Genomic DNA, 22,582 nt, shown 5'->3' with positions numbered 1-22,582 from the left:
TGTGCGTCTCATGAGAGTGAAAAGTGTGCGTCTCATGAGTGTGAGAAGTGTGCGTCTCATGAGTGAGAAGTGTGCGTCTCATGAGAGTGAGAAGTGTGCGTCTCATGAGAGTGAGAAGTGTGCGTCTCATGAGAGTGAGAAGTGTGCGTCTCATGAGAGTGAGAAGTGTGCGTCTCATGAGTGAGAAGTGTGCGTCTCATGAGTGAGAAGTGTGCGTCTCATGAGTGTGAGAAGTGTGCGTCTCATGAGAGTGAGAAGTGTGCGTCTCATGAGAGTGAGAAGTGTGCGTCTCATGAGTGAGAAGTGTGCGTCTCATGAGTGTGAGAAGTGTGCGTCTCATGAGAGTGAGAAGTGTGCGTCTCATGAGTGAGAAGTGTGCGTCTCATGAGAGTGAGAAGTGTGCGTCTCATGAGTGAGAAGTGTGCGTCTCATGAGAGTGAGAAGTGTGCGTCTCATGAGTGAGAAGTGTGCGTCTCATGAGAGTGAGAAGTGTGCGTCTCATGAGAGTGAGAAGTGTGCGTCTCATGAGTGTGAGAAGTGTGCGTCTCATGAGTGAGAAGTGTGCGTCTCATGAGTGTGAGAAGTGTGCGTCTCATGAGAGTGAGAAGTGTGCGTCTCATGAGAGTGAGAAGTGTGCGTCTCATGAGAGTGAGAAGTGTGCGTCTCATGAGTGTGAGAAGTGTGCGTCTCATGAGTGAGAAGTGTGCGTCTCATGAGTGTGAGAAGTGTGCGTCTCATGAGTGTGAGAAGTGTGCGTCTCATGAGTGAGAAGTGTGCGTCTCATGAGAGTGAGAAGTGTGCGTCTCATGAGAGTGAGAAGTGTGCGTCTCATGAGAGTGAGAAGTGTGCGTCTCATGAGTGAGAAGTGTGCGTCTCATGAGAGTGAGAAGTGTGCGTCTCATGAGAGTGAGAAGTGTGCGTCTCATGAGTGAGAAGTGTGCGTCTCATGAGTGAGAAGTGTGCGTCTCATGAGTGTGAGAAGTGTGCGTCTCATGAGAGTGAGAAGTGTGCGTCTCATGAGTGAGAAGTGTGCGTCTCATGAGTGTGAGAAGTGTGCGTCTCATGAGTGTGAGAAGTGTGCGTCTCATGAGTGTGAGAAGTGTGCGTCTCATGAGTGAGAAGTGTGCGTCTCATGAGTGTGAGAAGTGTGCGTCTCATGAGAGTGAGAAGTGTGCGTCTCATGAGAGTGAGAAGTGTGCGTCTCATGAGAGTGAGAAGTGTGCGTCTCATGAGTGTGAGAAGTGTGCGTCTCATGAGAGTGAGAAGTGTGCGTCTCATGAGAGTGAGAAGTGTGCGTCTCATGAGTGAGAAGTGTGCGTCTCATGAGAGTGAGAAGTGTGCGTCTCATGAGTGTGAGAAGTGTGCGTCTCATGAGAGTGAGAAGTGTGCGTCTCATGAGAGTGAGAAGTGTGCGTCTCATGAGAGTGAGAAGTGTGCGTCTCATGAGTGTGAGAAGTGTGCGTCTCATGAGTGTGAGAAGTGTGCGTCTCATGAGTGTGAGAAGTGTGCGTCTCATGAGAGTGAGAAGTGTGCGTCTCATGAGTGAGAAGTGTGCGTCTCATGAGTGTGAGAAGTGTGCGTCTCATGAGAGTGAGAAGTGTGCGTCTCATGAGAGTGAGAAGTGTGCGTCTCATGAGAGTGAAAAGTGTGCGTCTCATGAGTGTGAGAAGTGTGCGTCTCATGAGTGAGAAGTGTGCGTCTCATGAGTGTGAGAAGTGTGCGTCTCATGAGTGTGAGAAGTGTGCGTCTCATGAGTGTGAGAAGTGTGCGTCTCATGAGTGAGAAGTGTGCGTCTCATGAGTGTGAGAAGTGTGCGTCTCATGAGAGTGAGAAGTGTGCGTCTCATGAGTGAGAAGTGTGCGTCTCATGAGAGTGAGAAGTGTGCGTCTCATGAGAGTGAGAAGTGTGCGTCTCATGAGAGTGAGAAGTGTGCGTCTCATGAGAGTGAGAAGTGTGCGTCTCATGAGTGAGAAGTGTGCGTCTCATGAGTGAGAAGTGTGCGTCTCATGAGTGTGAGAAGTGTGCGTCTCATGAGTGTGAGAAGTGTGCGTCTCATGAGTGTGAGAAGTGTGCGTCTCATGAGTGAGAAGTGTGCGTCTCATGAGTGTGAGAAGTGTGCGTCTCATGAGAGTGAGAAGTGTGCGTCTCATGAGAGTGAGAAGTGTGCGTCTCATGAGTGACAAGTGTGCGTCTCATGAGAGTGAGAAGTGTGCGTCTCATGAGAGTGAGAAGTGTGCGTCTCATGAGTGAGAAGTGTGCGTCTCATGAGTGAGAAGTGTGCGTCTCATGAGTGTGAGAAGTGTGCGTCTCATGAGTGTGAGAAGTGTGCGTCTCATGAGTGAGAAGTGTGCGTCTCATGAGTGTGAGAAGTGTGCGTCTCATGAGTGTGAGAAGTGTGCGTCTCATGAGAGTGAGAAGTGTGCGTCTCATGAGAGTGAGAAGTGTGCGTCTCATGAGAGTGAGAAGTGTGCGTCTCATGAGAGTGAGAAGTGTGCGTCTCATGAGAGTGAGAAGTGTGCGTCTCATGAGAGTGAGAAGTGTGCGTCTCATGAGTGAGAAGTGTGCGTCTCATGAGAGTGAGAAGTGTGCGTCTCATGAGTGTGAGAAGTGTGCGTCTCATGAGAGTGAGAAGTGTGCGTCTCATGAGTGAGAGAAGTGTGCGTCTCATGAGTGTGAGAAGTGTGCGTCTCATGAGAGTGAGAAGTGTGCGTCTCATGAGAGTGAGAAGTGTGCGTCTCATGAGAGTGAGAAGTGTGCGTCTCATGAGTGTGAGAAGTGTGCGTCTCATGAGTGAGAAGTGTGCGTCTCATGAGAGTGAGAAGTGTGCGTCTCATGAGAGTGAGAAGTGTGCGTCTCATGAGAGTGAGAAGTGTGCGTCTCATGAGTGTGAGAAGTGTGCGTCTCATGAGAGTGAGAAGTGTGCGTCTCATGAGTGAGAGAAGTGTGCGTCTCATGAGAGTGAGAAGTGTGCGTCTCATGAGAGTGAGAAGTGTGCGTCTCATGAGTGAGAGAAGTGTGCGTCTCATGAGTGTGAGAAGTGTGCGTCTCATGAGTGTGAGAAGTGTGCGTCTCATGAGAGTGAGAAGTGTGCGTCTCATGAGAGTGAGAAGTGTGGGTCTCATGAGAGTGAGAAGTGTGGGTCTCATGAGAGTGAGAAGTGTGCGTCTCATGAGAGTGAGAAGTGTGCGTCTCATGAGTGAGAAGTGTGCGTCTCATGAGAGTGAGAAGTGTGCGTCTCATGAGTGTGAGAAGTGTGCGTCTCATGAGAGTGAGAAGTGTGCGTCTCATGAGTGTGAGAAGTGTGCGTCTCATGAGAGTGAGAAGTGTGCGTCTCATGAGTGAGAGAAGTGTGCGTCTCATGAGTGTGAGAAGTGTGCGTCTCATGAGTGAGAAGTGTGCGTCTCATGAGAGTGAGAAGTGTGCGTCTCATGAGAGTGAGAAGTGTGCGTCTCATTAGAGTGAGAAGTGTGCATCTCATGAGAGTGAGAAGTGTGCGTCTCATGAGAGTGAGAAGTGTGCGTCTCATGAGTGTGAGAAGTGTGCGTCTCATGAGAGTGAGAAGTGTGCGTCTCATGAGTGTGAGAAGTGTGCGTCTCATGAGAGTGAGAAGTGTGCGTCTCATGAGAGTGAGAAGTGTGCGTCTCATGAGAGTGAGAAGTGTGCGTCTCATGAGAGTGAGAAGTGTGCGTCTCATGAGAGTGAGAAGTGTGCGTCTCATGAGTGTGAGAAGTGTGCGTCTCATGAGTGTGAGAAGTGTGCGTCTCATGAGAGTGAGAAGTGTGCGTCTCATGAGAGTGAGAAGTGTGCGTCTCATGAGAGTGAGAAGTGTGCGTCTCGTCTTCAGCTGGACACATTGCACTTTAGGACACACAGGTGCTTCTTACTTGATGACGGTGCCTTTAGCGCCCCCTGCAGACGTGAGCATGACTCTGGAGGTCAGGCTGACCTTCAGATCCTCCTGTTCCAAACCCAGAAGATCAGCACAAAACTCCACCGACTCACTGCACTGGCTCCTGATCGCACAACCTCCTGAGACACACACGAGAGACACACATGAGACACACACGAGAGACACACATGAGACACACATGAGACACACACATGAGACACACATGAGACACACAAGAGACACACAAGAGACACACACGAGACACACACATGACACACAACCTCCTGAAACACACACATGAGACACACAACCTCCTGCAGGACTAAAGCAGGTCTAAAGCAGGACTAAAGCAGGTCTAAAGCAGGACTAAAGCAGGTCTAAAGCAGGACTAAAGCAGGACTAAAGCAGGACTAAAGCAGGTCTAAAGCAGGACTAAAGCAGGACTAAAGCAGGTCTAAAGCAGGACTAAAGCAGGTCTAAAGCAGGTCTAAAGCAGGACTAAAGCAGGTCTAAAGCAGGACTAAAGCAGGACTAAAGCAGGACTAAAGCAGGTCTAAAGCAGGACTAAAGCAGGACTAAAGCAGGACTAAAGCAGGACTAAAGCAGGTCTAAAGCAGGACTAAAGCAGGACTAAAGCAGGTCTAAAGCAGGACTAAAGCAGGACTAAAGCAGGTCTAAAGCAGGACTAAAGCAGGTCTAAAGCAGGACTAAAGCAGGACTAAAGCAGGACTAAAGCAGGACTAAAGCAGGACTAAAGCAGGTCTAAAGCAGGACTAAAGCAGGTCTAAAGCAGGACTAAAGCAGGACTAAAGCAGGACTAAAGCAGGACTAAAGCAGGACTAAAGCAGGACTAAAGCAGGACTAAGGCAGGTCTAAAGCAGGTCTAAAGCAGGACTAAAGCAGGACTAAAGCAGGTCTAAAGCAGGACTAAAGCAGGACTAAAGCAGGACTAAAGCAGGTCTAAAGCAGGTCTAAAGCAGGACTAAAGCAGGTCTAAAGCAGGACTAAAGCAGGTCTAAAGCAGGACTAAAGCAGGTCTAAAGCAGGACTAAAGCGGGACTAAAGCAGGACTAAAGCAGGACTAAAGCAGGACTAAAGTGGGTCTAAAGCAGGTCTAAAGCAGGACTAAAGCAGGTCTAAAGCAGGACTAAAGCAGGTCTAAAGCAGGACTAAAGCAGGTCTAAAGCAGGACTAAAGCAGGTCTAAAGCAGGACTAAAGCAGGTCTAAAGCAGGTCTAAAGCAGGACTAAAGCAGGACTAAAGCAGGACTAAAGCAGGACTAAAGCAGGTCTAAAGCAGGTCTAAGGCAGGACTAAAGCAGGACTAAAGCAGGACTAAAGCAGGACTAAAGCAGGTCTAAGGCAGGACTAAAGCAGGACTAAAGCAGGTCTAAGGCAGGACTAAAGCAGGACTAAAGCAGGTCTAAAGCGGGACTAAAGCGGGTCTAAAGCAGGACTAAAGCAGGTCTAAAGCAGGACTAAAGCAGGACTAAAGCAGGTCTAAGGCAGGACTAAAGCAGGACTAAAGCAGGACTAAAGCAGGTCTAAGGCAGGACTAAAGCAGGACTAAAGCGGGTCTAAAGCGGGACTAAAGCGGGTCTAAAGCAGGACTAAAGCAGGACTAAAGCGGGACTAAAGCGGGACTAAAGCGGGTCTAAAGCAGGACTAAAGCAGGTCTAAAGCAGGTCTAAGGCAGGACTAAAGCAGGACTAAAGCAGGACTAAAGCAGGACTAAAGCAGGTCTAAGGCAGGACTAAAGCAGGACTAAAGCAGGACTAAAGCAGGTCTAAGGCAGGACTAAAGCAGGACTAAAGCAGGTCTAAAGCAGGACTAAAGCAGGACTAAAGCAGGTCTAAAGCAGGTCTAAAGCAGGACTAAAGCAGGACTAAAGCAGGACTAAAGCAGGACTAAAGCAGGACTAAAGCAGGACTAAAGCAGGTCTAAGGCAGGACTAAAGCAGGACTAAAGCAGGACTAAAGCAGGTCTAAGGCAGGACTAAAGCAGGACTAAAGCAGGACTAAAGCAGGTCTAAAGCAGGACTAAAGCAGGTCTAAAGCAGGTCTAAGGCAGGACTAAAGCAGGACTAAAGCAGGACTAAAGCAGGTCTAAGGCAGGACTAAAGCAGGACTAAAGCAGGACTAAAGCAGGACTAAAGCAGGACTAAAGCAGGTCTAAAGCAGGACTAAAGCAGGACTAAAGCAGGTCTAAGGCAGGACTAAAGCAGGTCTAAAGCAGGTCTAAGGCAGGTCTAAAGCAGGACTAAAGCAGGACTAAAGCAGGTCTAAGGCAGGACTAAAGCAGGACTAAAGCAGGACTAAAGCAGGACTAAAGCAGGACTAAAGCAGATCTGTAGTATCTGCAGTATCTGCAGTATCTGCAGTAACTGCAGTATCTGCAGTAACTGCAGTAACTGCAGTGTCTGCAGTATCTGTAGTATCTGCAGTATCTGCAGTATCTGCAGTAACTGCAGTATCTGCAGTAACTGCAGTATCTGCAGTAACTGCAGTAACTGCAGTATCTGCAGTATCTGCAGTAACTGCAGTATCTGCAGTAACTGCAGTATCTGCAGTATCTGCAGTATCTGCAGTATCTGCAGTATCTGCAGTAACTGCAGTAACTGCAGTAACTGCAGTATCTGTAGTATCTGCAGTAACTGCAGTAACTGCAGTATCTGTAGTATCTGCAGTATCTGCAGTATCTGCAGTATCTGCAGTATCTGTAGTATCTGCAGTAACTGCAGTATCTGCAGTAACTGCAGTAACTGCAGTAACTGCAGTATCTGTAGTATCTGCAGTAACTGCAGTAACTGCAGTATCTGTAGTATCTGCAGTATCTGCAGTAACTGCAGTATCTGCAGTAACTGCAGTAACTGCAGTATCTGTAGTATCTGCAGTATCTGTAGTAACTGCAGTTACTGCAGTTACTGCAGTAACCGCAGTAACCGTAGTAACCGTAGTATCCGTAGTATCCGTAGTATCCGTAGTATCTGTAGTATCTGTAGTAACTGTAGTAACTGCAGTATCTGCAGTATCAGTAGTATCTGTAGTATCTGTAGTAACTGCAGTATCTGCAGTATCAGTAGTATCTGTAGTATCTGTAGTAACTGCAGTATCTGCAGTAATTGTAGTAACTGTAGTATCAGTAGTAACTGCAGTATCTGTTGTAAAAGTAGTAAAAGTACACACCTGAAGTACTCCCGGCCTCCTCAAAGTCGATGTTCCCCAGGTGCATTACTCCTGCCACGGTCCTGAACAGGTCCAGCTTCTCCGACTGGTCCAGACCGATCTTCTTCATGGCGTCGCTCATTCGGCTGAAGTCCAACTGATCGTCCAGGAGAGGATCCTTCAGAGGACCATGTTTAACATGCTAAAGAACACGGAACAGAACAGTCAGAGAACAGCCAGAGAACGGTCAGAGAACAGTCGGAGAACAACCAGAGAAGAGTCCAAGAACAGCCATAGAACAGCCAGAACAGCCAGAACAGTCAGAGAACAGCCAGAACAGCCAGAACAGCCAGAGAACAGCCAGAGAACGGCCGGAGAACAGCCGGAGAACGGCCGGAGAACGGTCGGAGAACAGCCCGAGAACAGCCCGAGAACAGCCCGAGAACAGTCGGAGAACAGTCGGAGAACAGTCGGAGAACAGTCGGAGAACAGTCGGAGAACAGTCGGAGAACAGTCGGAGAACAGTCGGAGAACAGTCGGAGAACAGTCGGAGAACAGTCGGAGAACAGTCCGAGAACAGTCCGAGAACAGTCCGAGAACAGTCCGAGAACAGTCCGAGAACAGTCCGAGAACAGTCCGAGAACAGTCCGAGAACAGTCCGAGAACAGTCCGAGAACAGTCCGAGAACAGTCGGAGAACAGTCGGAGAACAGTCGGAGAACAGTCAGAGAACAGTCGGAGAACAGTCGGAGAACAGTCGGAGAACAGTCGGAGAACAGTCGGAGAACAGTCGGAGAACGGTCCGAGAACGGTCCGAGAACGGTCGGAGAACGGCCGGAGAACGGCCGGAGAACAGCCGGAGAACAGTCCGAGAACAGTCCGAGAACGGTCGGAGAACAGCCGGAGAACAGCCGGAGAACAGTCCGAGAACAGTCGGAGAACAGAACAGTATCTCGAGCTTTATCAGAAACATGAGTAAAATACTGTTGAAAAGAAAAATCTTTGAAAAGTTTGTTTATTGTTGTTGTGTTGTTGTGTGTTAAAGGCCCTCTCGGGGTCCGGGCCCCATCGGCCCCATGTTTGAGGCGGAGCTACTGAACCGTCTTTCAATATATTTTCACGAAACTTTCACTCAAAATGAATACTTTTTGATCCCTCTCACGAGCATATCCATCCTTGTTTACTAGTCAATTTGTGCGTTTTTACAGCCCCCAGATAGAATTTGAATAAGACCGTCGCCGTGGCGACTCTCGTCCTTCGGCTCGGGCCGAATGAATTCCATTCCGTGTTTAAGCCTGAGATAAAGTTTATGATTTTTGAAAAAGACTATTAGGTTGAAATCAGTATGTTCATAAAGTTGTTGATTATTCTAATGTTTGCTGCCATCTCATTTTTCACTGCTGTTTTCTGACACTTTTTTAAAACTCATATAAAAGTTATGTTTTTTTCTGTTTTTAATCTGTGAAAGTTTCTGATGAAGTGTCAACTTCACCTCAGTTTAATCTCTCCAAGTGTCACTGCCAAAACCTCCACTTGTCAACAACATCCTGTGTCAGATGCCCTCCCCTTAGTCCCGCTTTAGTCCCGCTTTAGACCCGCTTTAGTCCCGCTTTAGTCCCGCTTTAGACCCGCTTTAGACCCGGTTTAGTCCCGGTTTAGTCCCGGTTTAGTCCTTACTTCGGGGCTCTTGCGGTTCTGGAGGATCTTTTTGTCCGTGTCTTTGGTGGCGAAGAACCTGGTGCAGCCGTTCTTCAGATACTGAAACACAAAGAAAACGTGAATCAGTCCAGTTCAAACACGACAGTTTGATTCTACACCATTTATACACAGCAGAGGGAAGCGTCTGGGGAGGTGGAGAGGCACTAACAGTATTTGCATGTGTTTGCAGCAGCATGTGGTCAGAGGCTGTGGTCAGAGGCTGTGGTCAGAGGCTGTGGTCAGAGGCTGTGGTCAGCAGATGGACATGAAACTGCACATTATCCTCAAATGTTCATAAACATCTGCTTCTATTTCAACAGAGAAAGTCAAACCTCACCACAGCAGGGTCCAGAGCCCACCACAGCAGGGTCCAGAGCCCACCACAGCAGGGTCCAGAGCCCACCACAGCAGGGTTCAGAACCCACCACAGCAGGGTCCAGAGCCCACCACAGCAGGGTCCAGAGCCCACCACAGCAGGGTCCAGAGCCCACCACAGCAGGGTTCAGAACCCACCACAGCAGGGTCCAGAGCCCACCACAGCAGGGTTCAGAGCCCACCACAGCAGGGTTCAGAACCCACCACAGCAGGGTCCAGAGCCCACCACAGCAGGGTTCAGAGCCCACCACAGCAGGGTCCAGAGCCCACCACAGCAGTGTTCAGAGCCCACCACAGCAGTGTTCAGAGCCCACCACAGCAGGGTCCAGAGCCCACCACAGCAGGGTCCAGAGCCCACCACAGCAGGGTCCAGAGCCCACCACAGCAGGGTTCAGAGCCCACCACAGCAGTGTCCAGAGCCCACCACAGCAGGGTCCAGAGCCCACCACAGCAGTGTTCAGAGCCCACCACAGCAGGGTCCAGAGCCCACCACAGCAGTGTTCAGAGCCCACCACAGCAGGGTCCAGAGCCCACCACAGCAGGGTCCAGAGCCCACCACAGCAGGGTCCAGAGCCCACCACAGCAGTGTTCAGAGCCCACCACAGCAGGGTCCAGAGCCCACCACAGCAGGGTCCAGAGCCCACCACAGCAGGGTCCAGAGCCCACCACAGCAGGGTCCAGAGCCCACCACAGCAGTGTTCAGAGCCCACCACAGCAGGGTCCAGAGCCCACCACAGCAGGGTCCAGAGCCCACCACAGCAGGGTCCAGAGCCCACCACAGCAGGGTTCAGAGCCCACCACAGCAGGGTCCAGAGCCCACCACAGCAGGGTTCAGAGCCCACCACAGCAGGGTTCAGAGCCCACCACAGCAGGGTTCAGAGCCCACCACAGCAGGGTTCAGAGCCCACCACAGCAGGGTCCAGAACCCACCACAGCAGGGTTCAGAGCCCACCACAGCAGGGTCCAGAGCCCACCACAGCAGGGTCCAGAGCCCACCACAGCAGGGTCCAGAGCCCACCACAGCAGGGTCCAGAGCCCACCACAGCAGGGTTCAGAGCCCACCACAGCAGGGTCCAGAGCCCACCACAGCAGGGTCCAGAGCCCACCACAGCAGGGTCCAGAGCCCACCACAGCACTGAAACTGCACTAGTTAAAGTCACAAATGATTTGTCATTAGCCGCTGATGATGGACTGGTCTCAGTCCTGGTTCTGACCTCAGCGTTTGACCATCGACCACAACATTCTACTGCAGAGGTTAGAATGTGATGTAGGTGTCAGAGGCCCCGCCCTCAGAGGCCCCGCCCTCAGCTGCTTTACATCCCATTTATCTGATTGGTACCAGTTTGTTCATGTAAACCAGAGCTCCTCCCCTTGTTCTAAAGTAATTTACGGCGTGCCACAGGGGTCAGTACTCGGTCCAATTCTGTTTCCTCTTTACATGCTGCCGTTAGGTCACATGATCAGGTCACATGATCAGACAGACTTAGAGCTCGTGTGAAGTAGATAAAAACCTGGAGGACACTTAATGATCTGCTTCTTAACCCTGAACAAACCGAGGTCATTGTGCTGGAGGTCATTGTGCTGGAGGTCACTGTGCTGGAGGTCACTGTGCTGGAGGTCACTGTGCTGGAGGTCACTGTGCTGGAGGTCACTGTGCTGGAGGTCCTTGTGCTGGAGGTCCTTGTGCTGGAGGTCCTTGTGCTGGAGGTCCTTGTGCTGGAGGTCCTTGTGCTGGAGGTCATTGTGCTGGAGGTCATTGTGCTGGAGGTCATGGTGCGGGAGGTCATTGTGCGGAAGGTCATTGTGCTGGAGGTCATTGTGCTGGAGGTCATGGTGCTGGAGGTCATGGTGCTGGAGGTCATGGTGCTGGAGGTCATGGTGCTGGAGGTCATTGTGCTGGAGGTCATTGTGCTAGAGGTCATTGTGCTGGAGGTCATTGTGCTGGAGGTCATTGTGCTGGCGGTCATTGTGCTGGCGGTCATTGTGCTGGCGGTCATTGTGCTGGAGGTCATTGTGCTGGAGGTCATTGTGCTGGAGGTCATGGTGCTGGAGGTCATGGTGCAGGAGGTCATTGTGCGGAAGGTCATTGTGCTGGAGGTCATTGTGCTGGAGGTCATTGTGCTGGAGGTCACTGTGCTGGAGGTCACTGTGCTGGAGGTCACGGTGCAGGAGGTCACTGTGCAGGAGGTCACAGTGCAGGAGGTCACTGTGCAGGAGGTCACTGTGCAGGAGGTCACTGTGCTGGAGGTCACTGTGCTGGAGGTCACTGTGCTGGAGGTCACTGTGCTGGAGGTCACTGTGCTGGAGGTCATTGTGCTGGAGGTCATTGTGCTGGAGGTCCTTGTGCTGGAGGTCATTATGCTGGAGGTCATTGTGCTGGAGGTCATTGTGCAGGAGGTCATTGTGCTGGAGGTCATTGTGCTGGAGGTCATTGTGCTGGAGGTCCTTGTGCTGGAGGTCCTTGTGCTGGAGGTCCTTGTGCTGGAGGTCCTTGTGCTGGAGGTCCTTGTGCTGGAGGTCATTGTGCTGGAGGTCATTGTGCTGGAGGTCACTGTGCTGGAGGTCACTGTGCTGGAGGTCACTGTGCTGGAGGTCACTGTGCTGGAGGTCCTTGTGCTGGAGGTCCTTGTGCTGGAGGTCATTGTGCTGGAGGTCATTGTGCTGGAGGTCATTGTGCTGGAGGTCATTGTGCTGGAGGTCATTGTGCTGGCGGTCATTGTGCTGGAGGTCATTGTGCTGGCGGTCATTGTGCTGGCGGTCATTGTGCTGGAGGTCATTGTGCTGGAGGTCATTGTGCTGGCGGTCATTGTGCTGGCGGTCATTGTGCTGGAGGTCATTGTGCTGGCGGTCACTGTGCTGGAGGTCACTGTGCTGGCGGTCACTGTGCTGGAGGTCACTGTGCTGGAGGTCATTGTGCTGGAGGTCATTGTGCTGGAGGTCATTGTGCAGGAGGTCATTGTGCTGGAGGTCATTGTGCTGGAGGTCATTGTGCTGGAGGTCATTGTGCTAGAGGTCATTGTGCTGGAGGTCATTGTGCTGGAGGTCATTGTGCTGGAGGTCATGGTGCTGGAGGTCATTGTGCTGGCGGTCATTGTGCTGGAGGTCATTGTGCTGGCGGTCATTGTGCTGGCGGTCATTGTGCTGGAGGTCATTGTGCTGGAGGTCATTGTGCTGGCGGTCATTGTGCTGGAGGTCATTGTGCTGGCGGTCATTGTGCTGGAGGTCATTGTGCTGGAGGTCATTGTGCTGGCGGTCATTGTGCAGGAGGTCATGGTGCTGGAGGTCATTGTGCAGGAGGTCACTGTGCTGGAGGTCACTGTGCTGGAGGTCACTGTGCTGGAGGTCACTGTGCTGGAGGTCACTGTGCTGGAGGTCACTGTGCTGGAGGTCACTGTGCTGGAGGTCATTGTGCAGGAGGTCATTGTGCAGGAGGTCATTGTGCAGGAGGTCATTGTGCTGGAGGTCATTGTGCTGGAGGTCATTGTGCTGGAGGTCATTGTGCTGGAGGTCACTGTGCTGGCGGTCATTGTGCTGGAGGTCATTGTGCTGGAGGTCATTGTGCTGGAGGTCATTGTGCTGAAGGTCATTGTGCTGAAGGTCATTGTGCTGGAGGTCATTGTGCTGGAGGTCATTGTGCTGGAGGTCATTGTGCTGGCGGTCATTGTGCTGGAGGTCACTGTGCTGGCGGTCACTGTGCTGGCGGTCACTGTGCTGGCGGTCACTGTGCTGGAGGTCACTGTGCTGGCGGTCACTGTGCTGGAGGTCATTGTGCTGGAGGTCATTGTGCTGAAGGTCACTGTGCTGGAGGTCACTGTGCTGGAGGTCACTGTGCTGGAGGTCATTGTGCTGGAGGTCACTGTGCTGGAGGTCATTGTGCAGGAGGTCATTGTGCAGGAGGTCATTGTGCAGGAGGTCATTGTGCTGGAGGTCATTGTGCTGGAGGTCATTGTGCTGGAGGTCATTGTGCTGGAGGTCACTGTGCTGGCGGTCACTGTGCTGGCGGTCACTGTGCTGGAGGTCATTGTGCTGGAGGTCATTGTGCTGGAGGTCATTGTGCTGGAGGTCATTGTGCTGGAGGTCATTGTGCAGGAGGTCATTGTGCTGGAGGTCATTGTGCAGGAGGTCATTGTGCTGGAGGTCATTGTGCTGGAGGTCATTGTGCAGGAGGTCATTGTGCTGGAGGTCATTGTGCTGGCGGTCATTGTGCTGGAGGTCATTGTGCTGGCAGTCATTGTGCTGGAGGTCACTGTGCTGGCGGTCACTGTGCTGGCGGTCACTGTGCTGGAGGTCATTGTGCAGGAGGTCATTGTGCTGAAGGTCATTGTGCTGGAGGTCATTGTGCTGGCGGTCATTGTGCTGGAGGTCATTGTGCTGGAGGTCATTGTACTGGAGGTCATTGTGCTGGAGGTCATTGTACTGGAGGTCATTGTGCAGGAGGTCCTTGTGCTGGAGGTCATTGTGCTGAAGGTCATTGTGCAGGAGGTCATTGTGCTGGAGGTCATTGTGCAGGAGGTCACTGTGCTGGAGGTCACTGTGCTGGAGGTCACTGTGCTGGAGGTCACTGTGCTGGAGGTCACTGTGCTGGAGGTCATTGTGCTGGAGGTCATTGTGCTGGAGGTCCTTGTGCTGGAGGTCATTATGCTGGAGGTCATTGTGCTGGAGGTCATTGTGCTGGAGGTCACTGTGCTGGAGGTCACTGTGCTGGAGGTCATTGTGCTGGAGGTCATTGTGCTGGAGGTCCTTGTGCTGGAGGTCATTGTGCTGGAGGTCATTGTGCTGGAGGTCATTGTGCTGGAGGTCATTGTGCTGGAGGTCATTGTGCTGGCGGTCATTGTGCTGGAGGTCATTGTGCTGGAGGTCCTTGTGCTGGAGGTCATTGTGCTGGAGGTCATTGTGCTGGAGGTCATTGTGCTGGAGGTCATTGTGCTGGAGGTCATTGTGCTGAAGGTCATTGTGCTGGAGGTCATTGTGCTGAAGGTCATTGTGCAGGAGGTCATGGTGCTGAAGGTCATTGTGCTGAAGGTCCTTGTGCTGGAGGTCATTGTGCTGAAGGTCATTGTGCAGGAGGTCATTGTGCAGGAGGTCATTGTGCTGGAGGTCATTGTGCAGATAGTCCCACTGAAGCCTCCAGTTCTACTGTAAGAAACCTCAGAGTCTGATTGGACCAGGAGCTCTCATTTAAAGCTCATATAAATCACATCAGTAAAACAGACTCTTTCCATTTGCGCAACAAGAGCCAAAATCAGAAGAATCCGGCCTAAAAGTGAAGCTGAAACGTCTCCTGCATTTGTAACGTCTCGATTCTCCTGTAACTCCTGCTCACAGCAGGTCCTAAAAGCTCCATAAAAAGCTTTAACTGGTTCAAAATGCAGCAGCAAGATTACAAACAGGAACAAAAAGAAGAGAGCACATTACGCCGGTGCTGGAGTCTCTTCACTGGCTCCTGTCCAGTTTAGAATCACATTTAAACTCCTCCTCCTGATTTACAAAGCCATCAATTACGTCACAAAGGCGCCGGTCCAGCTGGCAGCCCGGTGTAACGCCCGCTCTTTTCTCACACCTTTTTCACACTTATTGTGCTTTATCTTTTGTATTTTGTAAATATTTTTTCGACTTTACTTGTACGATCGGGACACGCGCTGGAATCGCTTTAATTCAACTTGTTTTGACTTTGTTCGGCTGGATTATTGAGTGTTTTCGTCGTTGCGATGTGCCCCCGGGGCCCCCGGCCGGCGCCGTACCGCGTTTACACAAAGGAGGAACTCATGAAACTGCGGAGAACCGTCGTCTTACCCGGAGATCGTCACGTTATCCCGGCGGACATCCTAAGATTTTTAAAAGAGATCTTCTACTGAGACTGTTTTTGAAACTTCCTATAAATTATCTGTTCTTTTCCTCTGTATCTACCTGCGTTGCAACAATGAAATTTCCCCATGTGGGACAATAAAGGAATATCTTATCTTATCTTAAATGACATGGCCCCTCCCACCTCAAAGATGCTATAGAACCATCTCATCCAATCAGAGCTCTTCACTCTCAATGCTGGACTTCTGGTGCCAAGAGTCTCTAAAAGCACAGTAGGAGGTGGAGTCCTGTCCATGTTAAAGAGGCGACACAGTCTCTTCATTTAAGTCCAGGCTTAAACGTTCCTCTTTGAAATGACTTATGGTCAGACTAGTTAGGAACAGAAACATAAACCCACAGCTTCAGCTCCGCTGCCCTAGCAGCAACTCAGGGGGAAGTATGAGCTCTGTCCTCTGAGAAACACTTATTCTATCACACTATATTTTCACTTGTTTTGTTCATCGTCTTTTCTTCTTCTCTCACTTCCTGTCGAGAGTGAAACAGACTCATCCCTGATGTGGATCCAGATGATCCTGGAGAAACATCTACTCCAGAGGAACGGTTCTCCTCCTGAAGAACCGGTTCTCCTCCTGAAGAACCGGTTCTCCTCCTGAAGAACCGGTTCTCCTCCTGAAGAACCGGTTCTGGGACATGTGTCTAAGGACAGAGGACTCTGGGACACGTGTCTAAGGACAGAGGACACTGGGACACGTGTCTACGGATAGAGGACTCTGGGACACGTGTCTAAGGACAGAGGACTCTGGGACATGTGTCTAAGGACAGAGGACTCTGGGACACGTGTCTAAGGACAGAGGACACTGGGACACGTGTCTACGGATAGAGGACTCTGGGACACGTGTCTAAGGATAGAGGACTCTGGGACACGTGTCTACGGACAGAGGACTCTGGGACATGTGTCTAAGGACAGAGGACTCTGGGACACGTGTCTAAGGACAGAGGACACTGGGACACGTGTCTACGGATAGAGGACTCTGGGACACGTGTCTAAGGACAGAGGACTCTGGGACATGTGTCCAAGGACAGAGGACTCTGGGACACGTGTCTACGGACAGAGGACTCTGGGACACGTGTCTAAGGATAGAGGACTCTGGGACATGTGTCTAAGGACAGAGGACTCTGGGACACGTGTCTAAGGACAGAGGACACTGGGACACGTGTCTACGGATAGAGGACTCTGGGACATGTGTCCAAGGACAGAGGACTCTGGGACACGTGTCCAAGGACAGAGGACTCTGGGACACGTGTCTAAGGACAGAGGACTCTGGGACATGTGTCTAAGGACAGAGGACTCTGGGACACGTGTCTAAGGATAGAGGACTCTGGGACACGTGTCTAAGGATAGAGGACTCTGGGACATGTGTCTAAGGACAGAGGACACTGGGACATGTGTCTAAGGACAGAGGACTCTGGGACACGTGTCTAAGGACAGAGGACTCTGGGACACGTGTCTACGGACAGAGGACTCTGGGACACGTGTCTAAGGACAGAGGACTCTGGGACACGTGTCTAAGGACAGAGGACACTGGGACATGTGTCTAAGGACAGAGGACTCTGGGACATGTGTCTAAGGACAGAGGACTCTGGGACATGTGTCTAAGGACAGAGGACTCTGGGACACGTGTCTAAGGATAGAGGACTCTGGGACATGTGTCTAAGGACAGAGGACACTGGGACATGTGTCTAAGGACAGAGGACTCTGGGACACGTGTCTAAGGACAGAGGACTCTGGGACACGTGTCTACGGACAGAGGACTCTGGGACACGTGTCTAAGGACAGAGGACTCTGGGACACGTGTCTAAGGACAGAGGACACTGGGACATGTGTCTAAGGACAGAGGACTCTGGGACATGTGTCTAAGGACAGAGGACTCTGGGACATGTGTCTAAGGACAGAGGACTCTGGGACATGTGTCTAAGGACAGAGGACACTGGGACATGTGTCTAAGGACATTGTGAAATGGTTCCATTCTCGAGTGAGTTGAAGACGGTTTTAGTTCTGCTTTAGACCCTTTCCAGTCCCACTTCTTGGTCTTTATTGCAGCCAGAGCCAGAGGAGCCCACAGAGCCAGAGGAGCCCACAGAGCCAGAGCGGAGCCCACAGAGCCAGAGCGGAGCCCACAGAGCCAGAGCGGAGCCCACAGAGCCAGAGGAGCCCACAGAGCCAGCGGAGCCCACAGAGCCAGAGGAGCCCACAGAGCCAGAGCGGAGCCCACAGAGCCAGAGGAGCCCACAGAGCCAGAGGAGCCCACAGAGCCAGAGGAGCCCACAGAGCCAGAGGAGCCCACAGAGCCAGAGCGGAGCCCACAGAGCCAGAGCGGAGCCCACAGAGCCAGAGGAGCCCACAGAGCCAGCGGAGCCCACAGAGCCAGAGGAGCCCACAGAGCCAGAGGAGCCCACAGAGCCAGAGGAGCCCACAGAGCCAGAGCGGAGCCCACAGAGCCAGAGCGGAGCCCACAGAGCCAGAGCGGAGCCCACAGAGCCAGAGCGGAGCCCACAGAGCCAGAGCGGAGCCCACAGAGCCAGAGGAGCCCACAGAGCCAGAGCGGAGCCCACAGAGCCAGAGCGGAGCCCACAGAGCCAGAGGAGCCCACAGAGCCAGCGGAGCCCACAGAGCCAGAGGAGCCCACAGAGCCAGAGCGGAGCCCACAGAGCCAGAGGAGCCCACAGAGCCAGAGCGGAGCCCACAGAGCCAGAGGAGCCCACAGAGCCAGAGGAGCCCACAGAGCCAGAGGAGCCCACAGAGCCAGAGGAGCCCACAGAGCCAGAGGAGCCCACAGAGCCAGAGCGGAGCCCACAGAGCCAGAGCGGAGCCCACAGAGCCAGAGGAGCCCACAGAGCCAGAGGAGCCCACAGAGCCAGAGCGGAGCCCACAGAGCCAGAGCGGAGCCCACAGAGCCAGAGCGGAGCCCACAGAGCCAGAGCGGAGCCCACAGAGCCAGCGGAGCCCACAGAGCCAGAGGAGCCCACAGAGCCAGAGGAGCCCACAGAGCCAGAGCGGAGCCCACAGAGCCAGAGGAGCCCACAGAGCCAGAGGAGCCCACAGAGCCAGAGCGGAGCCCACAGAGCCAGAGCGGAGCCCACAGAGCCAGAGGAGCCCACAGAGCCAGAGCGGAGCCCACAGAGCCAGAGCGGAGCCCACAGAGCCAGAGGAGCCCACAGAGCCAGAGGAGCCCACAGAGCCAGAGGAGCCCACAGAGCCAGAGCGGAGCCCACAGAGCCAGAGGAGCCCACAGAGCCAGAGGAGCCCACAGAGCCAGAGGAGCCCACAGAGCCAGAGGAGCCCACAGAGCCAGAGCGGAGCCCACAGAGCCAGAGCGGAGCCCACAGAGCCAGAGCGGAGCCCACAGAGCCAGAGGAGCCCACAGAGCCAGCGGAGCCCACAGAGCCAGAGCGGAGCCCACAGAGCCAGAGGAGCCCACAGAGCCAGAGGAGCCCACAGAGCCAGAGGAGCCCACAGAGCCAGAGGAGCCCACAGAGCCAGAGGAGCCCACAGAGCCAGAGGAGCCCACAGAGCCAGAGCGGAGCCCACAGAGCCAGAGCGGAGCCCACAGAGCCAGAGCGGAGCCCACAGAGCCAGAGGAGCCCACAGAGCCAGAGGAGCCCACAGAGCCAGCGGAGCCCACAGAGCCAGAGGAGCCCACAGAGCCAGAGGAGCCCACAGAGCCAGAGCGGAGCCCACAGAGCCATGAGTCGTGCGGTTTCTACAGTCGAGTTCCTGAGTCACAGCCTGAGACTGAAGAGTGTTCTAGGCCTGGTCAGTTACAGCAGAACCTCAACCTCTCACTGCACAGACTGTTCAGCACCACAGGGCTTGAGCCATTAGGTCATTTGAGGGCCTGGTCCTCCCCCCCGCTGCTGGACCTCCCCCTGCTGGACCTCCCCCCTGCTGGACCTCCCCCCTGCTGGACCTCCCCCCTGCTGGACCTCCCCGCTGCTGGACCTCCCCCCTGCTGGACCTCCCCCCTGCTGGACCTCCCCCCTGCTGGACCTCCTGCTGCTGCTGGACCTCCTGCTGCTGCTGGACCTCCTGCTGCTGCTGGACCTCCTGCTGCTGCTGGACCTCCCCGCTGCTGGACCTCCCCCCTGCTGGTCCTCCCCCCTGCTGGACCTCCTGCTGCTGCTGGACCTCCTGCTGCTGCTGGACCTCCTGCTGCTGCTGGACCTCCTGCTGCTGCTGGACCTCCTGCTGCTGCTGGACCTCCTGCTGCTGCTGGACCTGCTGCTGCTGCTGCTGGACCCCCTGCTGCTGGACCTCCTGCTGCTGCTGGACCTCCTGCTGCTGCTGGACCTCCTGCTGCTGGACCTCCTGCTGCTGGACCCTCTGCAGGTCTGCGGACGACCCCATCAACCTGGCTCTTCAGTTCACCTGCAGCACCTGGACTCCTCCTCCACCAGGATCAACACCACCTCCTGCTCTGCTCCAGGACAAGCTCTCCCAGCTCAACGTGCCGACTCCACCTGCGGGAGGAGCACTGACGAGAGGCCGCTCCCCTCAGGCAGGAGGCCGCTCCCCTCAGGCAGGAGGCCGCTCCCCTCAGGCAGGAGGCCGCTCCCCTCAGGCAGGAGGCCGCTCCCCTCAGGCAGGAGGCCGCTCCCCTCAGGCAGGAGGCCGCTCCCCTCAGGCAGGAGGCCGCTCCCCTCAGGCAGGAGGCCACTCCCCTCAGGCAGGAGGCCACTCCCCTCAGGCAGGAGGCCACTCAGGGTCAGGTCCAAGAGGCACAAGCTTTGACTCTCAGGATTAGACTGTACTTTGGACTGTACTTTAGACTGTGTGTGTGTCCACTTTGAACCAGGTTTACAGTCAAATGAATCCAATTAAACACATTTGTTTAGACCTGGTTTAGTCCTGGTTTAGTCCTGGTTTAGTCCTGGTTTAGTCCTGGTTTAGTCCTGGTTTAGTCCTGGTTTAGTCCTTTAGACATAATGAATGAGTTTAATCTCATTAAAACAGAATCGTCTTTAGTTTGTCTTAGTTTTAAAATAACGTTCGTTAAATCAGATTTATGACTCGTTCTGTTCTTTCCATCTTCACGTTCTATTCAAACCATAAAGCTCAGGGTTCAGCACCACGGACAGCGATCAGGAATAAACTGCTTTTATCTGTGAAAGGCTCTAAACACAGGTGTAAACAGGGCTCTAAACGACTCAAACACAGGTGTAAACAGGGCTCTAAATGACTCAAACACAGCTGTAAACAGGGCTCTAAACGACTCAAACACAGGTGTAAACAGGGCTCTAAATGACTCAAACACAGGTGTAAACAGGGCTCTAAACGACTCAAACACAGGTGTAAACAGGGCTCTAAATGACTCAAACACAGGTGTAAACAGGGCTCTAAACAACTCAAACACAGGTGTAAACAGGGCTCTAAACGACTCAAACACAGGTGTAAACAGGGCTCTAAACGACTCAAACACAGGTGTAAACTGGGCTCTAAACAACTCAAACACAGCTGTAAACAGGGCTCTAAACGACTCAAACACAGGTGTAAACAGGGCTCTAAACGACTCAAACACAGGTGTAAACAGGGCTCTAAACGACTCAAACACAGGTGTAAACAGGGCTCTAAACGACTCAAACACAGGTGTAAACAGGGCTCTAAACAACTCAAACACAGCTGTAAACAGGGCTCTAAACGACTCAAACACAGGTGTAAACAGGGCTCTAAACGACTCAAACACAGGTGTAAACAGCTCAAACACAGGTGTAAACAGGGCTCTACACGACTCAAACACAGGTGTAAACAGGGCTCTAAACGACTCAAACACAGGTGTAAACAGGGCTCTAAACGACTCAAACACAGTTGTAAACAGGGCTCTAAACGACTCAAACACAGGTGTAAACAGCTCAAACACAGGTGTAAACAGGGCTCTACACGACTCAAACACAGGTGTAAACAGGGCTCTAAACGACTCAAACACAGGTGTAAACAGCTCAAACACAGGTGTAAACAGGGCTCTAAACGACTCAAACACAGGTGTAAACAGGGCTCTAAACGACTCAAACACAGGTGTAAACAGGGCTCTAAACGACTCAAACACAGGTGTAAACAGGGCTCTAAACGACTCAAACACAGGTGTAAACAGGGCTCTAAACGACTCAAACACAGGGCCACTCCCCTCAGGCAGGAGGCCACGCCCCTCAGGCAGGAGGCCACGCCCCTCAGGCAGGAGGCCACGCCCCTCAGGCAGGAGGCCACGCCCCTCAGGCAGGAGGCCTCTCTCATTGTTACTCTTGTCATGAGCAGATTTAAATTGTTCTTTTGACTTGTCAGTGCCAAAGTCTGGTTCTGGTGCGGCCAGGGTCAGGATTAGGGTCAGGGTCAGGATTAGGGTCAGGATTAGGGTGAGGATTAGGGTCAGGGTCAGGATTAGGGTCAGGATTAGGGTGAGGATTAGGGTCAGGGTCAGGATTAGGGTCAGGATTAGGGTGAGGATTAGGGTCAGGGTCAGGATTAGGGTCAGGATTAGGGTGAGGATTAGGGTCAGGGTCAGGATTAGGGTCAGGGTCAGGATTAGGGTCAGGATTAGGGTCAGGATTAGGGTCAGGGTCAGGATTAGGGTCAGGGTCAGGATTAGGGTCAGGATTAGGGTGAGGATTAGGGTCAGGATTAGGGTCAGGATTAGAGTTAGGGTCAGTGCTAGGGTCAGGATCAGGGTCAGGGTTAGGGGTCAGGATCACCCTGGTCTTACCCTAAAGGTGTCCGGGGCCTTCAGGTGCAGCCTCTCCCTCATCTCCTCGGGGGCCCCTGCACACAGGCGGTAGAAGATGTGGTAGTTCCTCTCCTCGTGGCTCTGGGTGCAGATCCGAGACTTCTCCAGGAGATAATGAGACACAAATCCACCGACCACAGCGTTCTGCAGAGAAGAGGCACCAAAGACAGGGTCAGGGTCAGGTCAAGGGTCAGATCCAGGGTCAGGGTCAGGTCCAGGGTTAGATCCAGGGTCAGATCCAGGGTCAGGTCCAGGGTCAGGTCCAGGGTCAGGGTCAGGTCCAGGGTCAGATCCAGGGTCAGATCCAGGGTCAGATCCAGGGTCAGGGTCAGGTCCAGGGTCAGGTCCAGGGTCAGATCCAGGGTCAGATCCAGGGTCAGATCCAGGTCCAGGGTCAGATCCAGGTCCAGGGTCAGATCCAGGTCCAGGGTCAGGGTCAGGTCCAGGGTCAGGGTCAGGTCCAGGGTCAGGTCCAGGGTCAGGTCCAGGGTCAGGTCCAGGGTCAGGTCCAGGGTCAGGGTCAGGTCCAGGGTCAGGTCCAGGGTCAGGTCCAGGGTCAGGTCCAGGGTCAGGTCCAGGGTCAGGTCCAGGGTCAGGGTCAGGTCCAGGGTCAGATCCAGGGTCAGATCCAGGTCCAGGGTCAGGGTCAGGTCCAGGGTCAGGTCCAGGGTCAGGGTCAGGTCCAGGGTTAGATCCAGGGTCAGGTCCAGGGTCAGGGTCAGGTCCAGGGTCAGGTCCAGGGTCAGGTCCAGGGTCAGGTCCAGGGTCAGGTCCAGGGTCAGGTCCAGGGTCAGGGTCAGGTCCAGGGTCAGATCCAGGGTCAGATCCAGGTCCAGGGTCAGGTCCAGGGTCAGATCCAGGGTCAGGTCCAGGGTCAGAT

General features: G+C 53.3%; 1 protein-coding gene across 3 annotated transcripts in view; it reads right to left on the bottom strand.

The window, feature by feature from the left end:
- The window catches only part of LOC140348225 (unconventional myosin-VI-like), a 147,832-nt gene that overhangs the window by 110,532 nt on the left and 14,718 nt on the right, over window positions 1–22,582 (bottom strand). For all 3 annotated transcript variants that reach the window (XM_072434289.1, XM_072434290.1, XM_072434291.1), the window contains exons 8-11: window positions 21,682–21,846; window positions 8,729–8,809; window positions 7,074–7,254; window positions 3,885–4,029 (exon numbers count right to left, since the gene is read on the bottom strand). In XM_072434289.1, coding sequence (XP_072290390.1) covers window positions 3,885–4,029; window positions 7,074–7,254; window positions 8,729–8,809; window positions 21,682–21,846 — 572 coding nt within the window. The remainder of the gene's footprint in view (window positions 1–3,884; window positions 4,030–7,073; window positions 7,255–8,728; window positions 8,810–21,681; window positions 21,847–22,582) is intronic.

The sequence above is a fragment of the Eucyclogobius newberryi genome, unplaced genomic scaffold (assembly GCF_026437365.1).
Source record: "Eucyclogobius newberryi isolate DKJ021-1_F unplaced genomic scaffold, fEucNew1.0.hap1 SCAF_63, whole genome shotgun sequence".
NCBI classification, from domain to species: domain Eukaryota; kingdom Metazoa; phylum Chordata; class Actinopteri; order Gobiiformes; family Gobiidae; genus Eucyclogobius; species Eucyclogobius newberryi.
This window is presented reverse-complemented; position numbering and strand designations above follow the sequence as displayed.